This window comes from Salminus brasiliensis, chromosome 12 (assembly GCF_030463535.1).
Source record: "Salminus brasiliensis chromosome 12, fSalBra1.hap2, whole genome shotgun sequence".
Lineage (NCBI taxonomy): Eukaryota > Metazoa > Chordata > Actinopteri > Characiformes > Bryconidae > Salminus > Salminus brasiliensis.
Window position 1 is genome coordinate 12750115 of NC_132889.1, and position 12323 is coordinate 12762437.

At 40.5% G+C, this 12323-nt stretch overlaps 1 protein-coding gene across 2 annotated transcripts; it reads right to left on the reverse strand.

The window, feature by feature from the left end:
* Positions 1-1188: 1188 nt before the first annotated feature.
* LOC140574106 (actin, cytoplasmic 1) lies at positions 1189-8983 on the reverse strand. Of its 2 annotated transcripts, none has more exons than XM_072693818.1 (6): positions 8919-8983; positions 6626-6757; positions 6299-6538; positions 4976-5414; positions 3041-3222; positions 1189-1618 (listed from the first exon to the last, which is right to left on the reverse strand). In XM_072693818.1, the coding sequence occupies exons 2-6, from the start codon at positions 6749-6751 to the stop codon at positions 1475-1477; spliced, it is 1131 nt and encodes a 376-aa protein (XP_072549919.1). In that variant the 5' UTR covers positions 6752-6757; positions 8919-8983; the 3' UTR covers positions 1189-1474. The 2 variants fall into 2 exon arrangements, with proteins under 2 accessions (XP_072549919.1, XP_072549920.1); XM_072693819.1 differs by having other exon boundaries at positions 6626-6752; positions 8919-8974.
* Positions 8984-12323: the final 3340 nt, after the last annotated feature.

Here is a 12323-nt window from a genome sequence, read left to right on the forward strand (position 1 = left end):
GAACTTAAAGGATTTGTTTTTAATCAATGAAAAATCTAATTAACAGGATTTATCACTTATCCCAGTTGCAGTTGATCAGCCAAGACATGTTCGGTACCTGTAGAGCTTTAGTTTAGTATGGGTGATGCTATGCTATGCTATGGTTGCTAATGAACAATGGATCTCTGTACACGTCTCTCACTTTGTATCCACACACAAAGATCTGCAGTTAATACCACTCAGTAGATTTTCACTGCCCAGTTAAAGCTTTGTTTAATGCACATTCTTCATATGCATTAAATGCTACTCATTCATTACCAGTGCTTACTGCACATTCAGCACCTGCAGTATTAATTGGATAACAGGCTAGAAAACTCTTTGCAAGCTTTTACTTTTCATTAAAATTATCTTGGGAAATTGCAGACAGTTGGTTCAGGTGAAATACATGAATGAATCTATTAGCAGAATTAGGGCTGCAGCAAGTCATTATTTTTTCAGTAATTGACTGTTGATTACATTTTAGAATAATCAGCTATTCTAAAAGCCCACCATCAGATGTGTTGTTTGTGTCTAATTAAATATGTCTATGAAACTGTTTGCTGTAGTCTAGCCATCACTGTCAGCTAGGCTACACAGTGAAAGTGTGAGTTTTTTGTGACAGCTTGTTGAATTTTTTGGCAAAATGTTTAGAAATTCATTTAAATTAGCATCAAAATGGGTGAAACAGCAACTTGCCTGTATCGAAGGATAACTAATTTGGAGAAATTAAGCCATTCTAATTTATTTAAGCAGAAATAATGCCAGAGCTTTCAGTGATAGAAGTTTTGTCTGACGAGATTAAATAGTCAGTTAGCTTTTAATTTCATTCACTTTTTTGTATTTATTTATTATTATTTAATGTTTTTTAGAGACAGGCTACACACCCAGGGCATCCATACAACTGGAGAATAGGCTCGGCACAATTTCTCTGTCGATGTACACTGGCTGATAAGTAGAGTACTTACCCTGATTGCAGAAGGTTGATGAACTGGCTCTGGAGAGGTTGATTTCACTGACAAAAGCCTGAAACTTGGCAGTCTATATTAAATGGCTGCAGCATTTCCTCTCTGCTTACTTGGTTCAGCTCTGTCATTACCACCCAATCAACAAAGAGAAAACAACATTTTAAATTCTGAGTGTTTATTCAAAGGGCCATTAGCAGCCATCAGGATTGCTCAGAAGGTATACACTTGCATCAAAAATTGAAAAGATGTATATACAAAACAGCCAGGCGAGTGTTGGGCTTTACTACGGGTTGGCTGGCTGAGAATAACCTGAGAGGTAAGGAGAAGAGAAGGAGGTACGTTTTGAGCACAGCACTGGGTCACTGTAATGGCCATGTGGTATCAGATCCCACACGTCTTTGTTTTCAGTCAAGCCCTCAGAAAATGCTGGCTGCGGTCAGTTGGTGTGTCTTGTGCAGGTATGGACAGGGCAGCGTGGAGAGGCGAGGTGTTCAGAAACATTTGCGGTGTACGATGGCGGGTCCAGACTCATCATACTCGGACTTGCAGATCCACATCTGCTGGAAGGTGGAGAGAGAGGCCAGGATGGAGCCACCAATCCACACCGAGTACTTCCTCTCAGGGGGGGCGATGATCTGCACAGAACAGCACAGAGCAGAACACACCTGAGTAACATGCTCATTACAAAATATTTTACAACATATTCGATTCATATTCAGCCGAGCTGACCAGGCCAGCTTGGTCATGCTTGATGGCCAGTGTGGTTATTCTGGTCACCCAGCTTGGTTAAGCTGATCATGCTGGTAGAGATCTTATCTTCACCCTTAAGGCTTATTACACACTAAGGTGTCTTATTCAGGAACTACAGGGACTTCTGTACAAATGGGTGGGGCTATTTTCCAGTAATAAATGTTTGTAATAATACTTGGGCCACAGGCTGTTTAAGGGGTTAAAAGTGACATAAAAACATCCAGTAATCTACAATTATTATTTTTTCTACTAAATATGTGACACCTGTCAAGTTGCACAGGACAAGTATCTCATCATCATGTTGATGATCATCATAAACACTGATTCCAAACTACTGAACAGTAGTCTAGCTTCACAGGTTGGCCTCTTTGCTTTGTACAGTACCTATAAAATTAGTGATCGCATAAATATTCACCCCCTTTAAATCGACTGGCCTAATTCAACAAAGCTGCAGGCAGCTGGTGCTATTAGTCTCATGATTAGTGAAATGTAGATCAGCTGAGTGCAGTGAGTACACGTGTCTGGAAGTCTAGTCACTGCTTATTCAGTATTTCTGGCTACGCTAACATGCCACGCAACTCTGAGAAAAGGGCTTGAAATCAGGGAATGAAAATCCAAGTTGCTGAACATTCCCTGGAGTTCAGTTAAATCCATCATTAAGGAATGAATTAAGGAATGAAGGAATATGGCATGTGTGTAAATCTCAAGTCCTCACAAGCTGAGCGACCGTGAAGGAAGGAGACTGGTGAGGGAGGCCACGATGAAGGTTGTGTACTACACTCTACCCTATAGAGTATATACTATATACAAAACTGAACAGTGCAGTTTAGTCGTTCTTTCCTAATAGGCCTGAGGGTATGTGAAGGCATGTAAGTATGGATGAGAGAAGCTTTGTGTTTGTGTGAGTTTGCGAGAAACAGAGAGAGAGAGAGGAAGAGAGAGAGAGAGAGAGAGAGGGGGCGAGAGAGATAGGGTGGAACCACCATCTTTATTGAATGCCAAAGGCAATCAGCAGGGCCCTCGGCCATCCGCTGCCATGCGCACTCGCGCCAATTTTATCACGAACAAATCCAATCCCCTCTTTGGCCATGGACTAAAGATCTATGCCAAAGTCACACTCCCAAGCAGAGCCTCCAAAAGGCAGTGTGACACAGCCCATATGCTTAATGCAGACACAGACTTCAGTGTCAGAAAGGCGAAGTGCAATGCCATAGCAAGTGTTACGACAAGAGTTTAACAGCTCAGATGGATGGCACGAGGAACTTTACTGTGGAGGAGACACAAGGTTACGAAGATCATGAACAGACCTTAATTTTCATGGTGGGAGGAGCAAGGCCACAGATCTCTTTCTGCATCCGGTCAGCGATTCCAGGATACATGGTTGTTCCTCCAGAGAGCACAGTATTGGCATACAGGTCTTTGCGAATGTCCACGTCACATTTCATGATGGAATTGTAGGTGGTCTCGTGAACTCCAGAACATTCCATTCCTGCAACAATGCCAATAATGATTGATTGCATAAATTAACAAGGAGATTCATGTGTGATGCCCTAAAGCTTTATTGCATGAGGGAAGTGAATATTATTATTTACACAACAGCACTATAAGTGATGAAATGACCTTTTATATTTTATGAGCATGTAATATAAAAATGGGATTCAACATTAGGAAAGCTTACTTGTCTCATGCAGAATGTGTTATCAGGACACTATTGATGTGGAATAGACCAATCCGTGCTCTGGCCACAAATTCTGGTTGTTCTTTTTAATAACAACTGTTGCACCGTTGGACAAGCTTAGCTAAAATAAATCTATTTAACCTAATGTCAAAATCCTCGAATAAAAAGTATTTAGTATAAACAATATTTATTCTGTTCATGTGTAAAAGTTCCAAAGTGGTTCTGAACCTTTTGTAAGTTGTGGCCCTTAGCCACAAAAGCTTTTACGATCTTTCAAAATACAAACAAATATGCTGAACTTTATCAAAAACAAAGATGACACTGTTTACTTTACACTGACTTGCACTAAAATTCACACATAATTACCTTGTCTTGATTGTGCCAAATGAATGGTTATATATTGTACCTTTGAAAAGTTTTCTTGTTGTGTAATTGAGTTATCATTAACATAAAATAACCAGATATATATATATATACCTATACCTATAAGATAAGATAAGATAAGATAAGAAAAGATAAGTTTTATTAGTCCCACAGTGGGGAAATTCTCAGTGTCACAGCAGAAAGGGATAGCAGGACACTCAGTTACAAAAAATGTAGATAAATAATTTACACTATATACACAATATAAATAAGAATTAAAAAAGCAATAGCAATATTATTTATTTTACTATATACCCATAACCAGTGGTCTAATTGCATTAAGTGTTTAAAGTGGAATGTTGAGTTAAACCTGAGGCTGTGTGTCTGTTTGGTTTGTAAGGTGGAGATGCAAGGTAGTTATTTTTTTAGCTCAGCTCAAAAAACATTTATATAGGACAACGTGCGTCAGCGTCTTAAAAAAACTCTCTTTAATTGAATGGATAGAACACTTTTGGATTTAATAAGAATTCAAATATACATTGTTATTCTCTTTTTTTTTTTTTAAACAGGGAAGGCATCTCTGGTGGTTGGTGTGGTGCAACAGATACCACTATTACCTGCCAGTGAGCTACCAGACCATGTGGGAGACTGGGGTTCGATTCTCGGTCTGGGTGACTATGCTGCGCTACACCAATAAGAGTCCTTGGGCCAGACTCCTAACACTACACTGGCCCACCTCTGTAATACGAGTAACCTTGTAAGTCGCTCTGGATAAAAGCATCTGCTAAATGCCTGCTAATCTCCTTGCATCCACACTCAATTGGGGCTGTCTATGACCACAGATTTTCAGCATTATGCTAGAAAGATATAGGGCATTCCTTCATTATGCTAGAAAGATATAGGGCATTCCTTCAATATGCTAGAAAGATATAGGGCATTCCTTCAATATGCTTGAAAGATATAGGGCATTCCTTCCATCATATAATGCTCATGCTCTTGTTGTCAAGCAGTTTGTTTTAGGGGTTTTGATTCCATTTTGTGTGTTTAACTTATATACCTGCAGTTCAATACCTGTGGAATTATACTGAGGCATTGTTTATGATAGTTTATGACAATTTTAAACTGGGTACTCAATGTTAGTTGATGGTTGGTTGACTGGTGTGATTTCTGGTGTCTCCCTGACTTTCCATCTGGTTCTTACCCAGAAAGGAGGGCTGGAAGAGGCTCTCTGGACATCGGAACCTCTCGTTCCCGATGGTGATGACCTGCCCATCGGGGAGCTCATAGCTCTTCTCCAGCGAGGATGAAGAAGCAGCAGTCATCATCTCCTGCTCAAAGTCCAGCGCCACGTAGCACAGCTTCTCCTTGATATCCCTCACAATCTCACGCTCAGCCGTGGTAGTGAAGCTGTAGCCTCGCTCGGTCAGGATCTTCATCAGATAATCGGTGAGGTCTCGACCGGCCAGGTCCATGCGCAGGATGGCGTGAGGGAGTGCATAGCCCTCGTAGATAGGCACAGTGTGGCTGACCCCATCGCCAGAGTCCATCACCACCCCAGTGGTCCGGCCAGAGGCATACAGAGACAGCACAGCCTGGATGGCCACGTACATTGCTGGAGTGTTGAAGGTCTCGAACATAATCTGCTTGACAGGGCGAGATGGAGACAAAGAGCCAGTCTGGCTTTAGCTTTTCGCCAGTGTGCCAAAGGGTGACAATGGAATGGAAAGTTAGGAGCTGGTCATCAATACTAAACCTTAGGCAAGGTCACTGGTTTGCAGCATAGTGACTGTCAATATTGTAGCAAGAGCTATTGCTATATGTATAATTGTGAACTTTATGGCTTAGTTCAAAAGATTGTGGACTTTATGATTGTGGTCAAGATTCTTTAATGCAACTAGACAAGCTGACCATCGATAATAAGCTATACTATGACATTCGACACGCAATATTGTTATCATGGACACATTTCAGTCAAACAAGCTGCAATTTTATCAGAGATTTCTTCGATACACAGAGCAGTTCTACACCTTTACAGCTCACAGTAAAGGTCTAGTGCTGTCTAGTGTACTAAAAAGTACAACCATCTAGAAACTCTTCATCCTGTAATTGTTTTACCATCAAAATACGGCAACACTAATGATGGACAGCTGAGCTGACCTCAGATGAGTCTTTTTTTTCTCTCTCGAGACAAGCTTAGTGATTTGCAGAACATCCATTTCCACTATGCTAGCAAGACGCTTTCAAGATATTACTTACATTTTACAAGCTTTATAATAATGTAAAGGTCACAACTCCCTTAATAGTACCTCCATAGTTTGAACCCTGTAACGACCCTGTACATCATGTAAATGATTCTGGGTAAATATAGATGAATATAAATGCTCTAAATGACTTGGAATAAACTCCTAATTTACATGAACTTCCTAAGAGTGATAAAATACAGCTATTAACATAATATGGTTAAGTATAGGGATATTTGAGTTCCAGTGATCTGTTCAGGGACAGCTACGCTACAAGATCCCACCTGGGTCATTTTTTCTCTGTTGGCCTTGGGGTTCAAAGGGGCTTCGGTGAGAAGAACGGGGTGCTCCTCAGGGGCCACGCGCAGCTCATTGTAGAAGGTGTGGTGCCAAATCTTCTCCATATCATCCCAGTTTGTGACAATGCCATGCTCAATGGGGTACTTGAGGGTGAGAATGCCCCTCTTGCTCTGTGCTTCATCACCCACATAGCTGTCTTTCTGGCCCATCCCAACCATGACGCCCTAAGTGGGAGATGGTTGTGAGAATAGTACACAATTTACACTGGAGTAAAAAAAATTACAGAGGAAAAAGGCAACGTTGGTCCTCACCTGATGTCTGGGACGGCCAACAATGGAGGGGAAAACAGCACGGGGAGCATCGTCTCCTGCAAAGCCAGCCTTACACATCCCAGAGCCGTTATCTACCACCAGTGCAGCAATGTCATCATCAGCCATTCTGCGCTTTGGACAGATAGCAGTTTTGCCCATTTAGCATTTTTTGGCATAAACATTGGTGAAGACGGACAACTTTAAAATGTGTATCAGTTATGTCTTGAAGGAACTACCAGAAATGTAGCACACTGCAATAGCAGAGCTGAACCACTAGAGGTCAAAACAAGCCTTTGTATATGAACTTCACACACCTATCACTACCATAGGAGAATATAACCAGATTTATTTCTGAAACATATGTAGCATTACTTTATCAAGTCATTGTACTGTTTTTACATTTTTCAGAGCAAATACTCCTTAAACCAGATGGATAAAAGGCATGTAGCTTATATAGTAAAATTCAATCTATTTGTTCGGGCCAATTTTGTTGTGGTGAAGATATGGATATATATTTTTTGTTAATTATTTGTGAAAGATCATGCGTTATATTGTGTATTTTTATTTATCAGTTGACTGATTGAGGCATCATTTTAATCCTTAATATTTTAAATATAATAAAACATACATATTTATACATTTTTATGACATTTTCTGTAAAGCAGTTGTGTTTAAAACAAAGCATTACAAAGAGTTTAAAGGGGAATTCTACCATTTACTTTACATTTCTGCATAATTAATTAATAAATAATTAATGGTTCAATGCAGAGAAACTTACAGACTCAGGTTTCTTTACAGTGGTGGTGATGGAAAGCTGTGAGTAAAGAGTTGCACTGTCTACACTGTCTGACTTAGCAATTGTTTTAACCACCAGTGAACTGTTCAACCACTGATAATGGTTGAATAGTGATAATATTATTTTTTTTGGGATAGTTTTTCCATATTTTCTACAATGTGTAAATGTTAAATTCACGTTTAAGCTCAAAACATTGTCTCAAACCTGTCTCAGATATGCAGATATGAGGCAGCAACCATGTTGTGTAACAAAGTACTGTAACTTTCAGCAGGACTAAACTAGTCTGATGTTTGATTTCTATGTTTGGAACCATCTTGAAAAATATGGAACTCCCCTTTTTAAGAATGTGTTTAAAAGGATCTCATGAATTCGGTGTTTTCAGAAAACTCAACAACAAAGCGAATAGCATAAAACTTAAGAAAACTTGGGAGCTCAGCCAAACAACTGCATGCATACAGAGCAGGTCTGCTACTTTGCAATTCAAGCAGTTCTTCAGCCTGCATCCTGCATTATTTATCCCCTCAGCTTTACATGTCAATCTCCCCTCCATGTGCAGCAACAGCAACTTATCTGTTATAATACAGATCATGTCACTGCAATTCTCCTCCACCGTCCCACTTCACACCCATTAAAACACACCTAGTGCTTTTGGTTCTAAGTTATGGTGAAGTTCTGTAAGCAGCTGCAGAAACAGTACCACTGCCTTTATCAACTTATCTGCCCTGCTGAGTGACAGCTATCCCCTCTGACCCAAACCCAATTCAAATGATGCGTGAATGTAGGCCAGGTCAGTAGCATATCCATGTTATTTACACCAGGCAGGCTACGTAATATATTTAAAGAGCCCACAATCATGAAAGAACAAATTTTCCACACAGTTTTAAACTAACAGAGTTTGCTGTATGATGTTAACATTGCTCCAAGACATGTTTGTTCAATCCATAATACACAACGTACACATATGGAAATTAAGCTGCAAATATAGCTGGTTTTGGATCGCCTGTGTTTGTGATGTCGCAGAAAACAGCATGTTTACATATATTCATCTATTTAGTCTACAACAGTTACACATATAAACAAGTGTTTTAACCTGGACTGCTTTTTAAGGCACAACACAGGGAAACCTTCAGCCTATCAGAACAGAGGCCATTTGCATATAAGATAAATATATATATATATATATATATATATATATATATATATATTAAAAAAAAGTACAACTCTGTTGTTGTTATTAACGTATTATTATTATTATTATTATTATTATTAATAATAATAATAATAATAATAATAATAATAATAATACGAATGCAGTCTGCATTAACGTACGAGTCCCATAAACAGTTATTTATTTATTTATTTATTTACTGCATTTTTGGGTTACTAAACATAGTTTTTTTTTTTCATGAAAGACAGACAGCGTGAACATAATCCATAAAATAATAAAATCAGCTTTGCTGCATTTCTGAAACTAATAATAGAGTAAATTCAGATTACCTGGTAAAGATGCCGGTAAACACGCAGTAACTGTAGTGTAGGCTCTGCTCACTCTCCACCGCTGCGCAGCCCATAAACAGAGGACCGTAGCTTTCCGCCTAATTTTGTTTCCCACCCGTTTTCCCACAAAACCCGCCCCCTGCGCTACGATTGGCTAGTAGCGTGTCGCGTTCTGCTACTTTATTGGCTATTGCCTCACGTAGCGCCTTGTGAGAATGAATGCACAGCCTATCCAACAGCTGTAGGAAAACGGGTGGGAAAACATCCCACTGCTGTGTCTGTTTTCCGCCCGAGCTCAGGCAGAGGCTCGCCAGGTCACTGCTCTTTCCAAATAAGGGCATTTTCTCCGAACAAGGAAGCGCGTGTTTGCTCGCTAAGGACAGTCAATCACTTTGCTAGACTGTATCAGCTAAGGCTGTTGTCGTTATATGCAAGCTTTCAAAAGCACAGACACTGTACAGAGCTGGCCTAATGGCTGCGTAAATCAATCTTATTACACAATTACCTACAGTGGGTCAAAGTCAGCCTCCGCAGGTGTGTGTTTCACTGTGCTAGTGGGGCGGATTACATTTTGCTCGCTTCACGCCAGTCCATCATTATTAACACGCCTTATTCAGAGGATTTACTTGTCGACCTTAGGCCACATCCATTCGTCTTGAGGGGAGGATTAGACAGCAGGATTAGGCCTGCAGGCCATATTAGCGATAGGCTGAGTCTAAGGTGTTGTTTTAGCAGTGGTCAGGTGAAAGTGTGTAAGGTCTCAGGGCTGTGTTGTTGCAGTGCAGTGGTCCTCTGTGGCTGTGCTGAAGCTGATGAATAATGGAGAGGCTGTGACCTGGCGCCAGCATACGACTCTCAGCATACGACTACAATAGAGTTTCAGCTTGCAGGAGCAGCTCTCATCTGCGAAAGAGATGATGGCTTTAGGAGTGGTCAGAGAATTGGCCTTCAGTGTTACAATAGTGGTTATTTATCTGGTGAGTGTTCTGCCCCGTTTGGCACGTCAGCATGGATTTATTGAGTAATCGTTTTAGTCAAGTCAAGTCAAGTCAAGTGGGTTTATTGTCATTTCAACTACATACAGAGTACACAGTGAAACGAAACAACGTTCCTCCAGGACCATGGTGCAACATAGACAGTGCATACAAGACACAAGTGCAACACAAACAAACAAGTGCGGACAGACAACACAACACAGTACAGACCAGAGAATAATAATAAATAATGACGGTAGTGTGCAAGTTGTGCAATGTGCAATAAATAGAGTCCAGTGAGGTAGTAAAGTTATTAGTGCAAATGCTTGTGCAAAAAATGCTTCCCATGTTATCTGGGGTAAATGGTTGGAGAGAGAGAGGGAGAGTGTACATGTACCAGAAAGACATCAGTTCAGAAGTTGAGTTGTGTTGAGGAGTCTGATGGCTTGGGGGAAGAAGCTGTTGCAGAGTCTGGTCGTGTTGGACCGGATGCTGCGGTACCTTCTTCCTGATGGCAGGAGGGAGAACAGTCTGTGTGAAGGGTGGGTGAAGTCATCCACAATGCTGGTTGCTTTGCGGATGCAGCGGGTGGTGTAAATGTCCATGACGGAGGGGAGAGAGACTCCGATGATCTTCTCAGCTGTCCTCACAATGCGTTGGAGGGACTTGCGGTCAGAGGCTGTGCAGGTCCCAAACCAGGCAGTGATGCAGCTGCTTAGGATGCTCTCTATGGTTCCCCTATAGAAGAGGGTGAGGATGGGTGGAGGGAGACGGGCCTTTCTCAGCTTCCGGAGGAAGTAGAGACTGGAGTAGTTCATTGTCATTTTTTCAATATGCACAGAACATTTTTCTGGAGTGTCACAGTCCATTTATATTTAGTTATACAGTCCTATAATAACACACTTTTTAATATATATATATATATATATATATATATAGGAGGTATTTAACTCAGGCAGTTATACAATTATACAAAGGTAACAGGCACTGAAGAATAGGTCAAATGTGTTGAGGACTCTGTGATCTCTATAATTACACTGTGATGGTAGCAAATCTCTAGGTAAGTGAAGAATACAGTAATCAACTGTCTCTGACATGTAAACTGAGATTAAGATATAGAGGATGAAACAGAGCAGGTTATTTGGGAACTTTAGGGTTACATTACATATGAGGATCTTAGTATCTGGACTTTGCTCATTAATATTCTATGACATTTGTGTGTAAAATACTGTATTACAGTCCAGCCTGAGCCACGTCGATAGTCAAAACTGTACAGTACAGCTCCAGAAACTTTCCTAAAACCATTGTCCGATGATTACCTCAGCTACCTCAGACATATGAAGTGTCCTCACACTTTGTCAAAAGAGACCGCAGGTGCTATACACTCTATAGGTAAGACATGAGACACACACATTTCTTTTACACTGTCAAACAGTTAAAGTCACAGAAAGAAGATTTGTAGTCTGTTCCTCAGCCACACTGCATGAATTAGTACAGGGAGACTTTCACAGCGCCCTCTTTTGGTTCAAATAGAAAATGTAGCTGAGATATTTTTGCAGTCAGCACTTGTGACTGCCTGACTGACTACTAGAACAAATCCTATTAGCCGTGTTGGACATTTGTCACGGCTTTGTTAAATAACAGCTAGGAGGATGCGCAGAGAATGCATAGATTACAATTTGCTATTAGTATCTCAGAATTCTGTGATCTGAGCATATTTCAGATGTCATGTTACTGTAGACCTGTTGTAGATGATCACGTTTGATATAGATTAAGAAAAATGTCTGCAGTGTATACACTGTATACTACTTTTCAAGGGAGGTGTCAGATGAAATGTGTATTAGGCAACAAGGTAGAGATGCATCCATAAGTTTGTAACTATGTTTGCACTGTAATTGTGGGACTGAAATAATCGCATGAGTGATTGATTATCTTTTGTTAAACTGATTGATTGTTAAACTTCATTTTCTTGACAAATGTACAAAGGACTTCAGTGACTTCAGCACTGATAATAACATGAAGTGCAAATGGATATATCACATGACATGATACCATGAGTTTGATCACAAGTGTAGGAAACTATGCTTCTGGGATCAAGGAGCTTCCACACATTACCCCTGACAGAGTAAAGACATTAAAGTCTCCACTGGTGGTCTGGGAGACTTTCATTGTCAATCCTCTTCACTATCTTTGTCATGGGCAAAAGTAGTGTGGGACAATTATTAAGTGTCTAGAAGAGAGGGTACATTTGAGGGTCAGGAAAGGGGCTGGCTGCATTTTAAGAGTTATCTTCAGGTGTCCCTACCGACAGCTGAAGCTCCAGAGAGTGAGGTCAGTAATGCTCTTAGAGAAGCCTTGAATGCGGTATGTCATTGGAAAGTTCCTTCTCGTCCCATCTTGGGTGTCTTAGCTACTTCATGGAAGACATTTG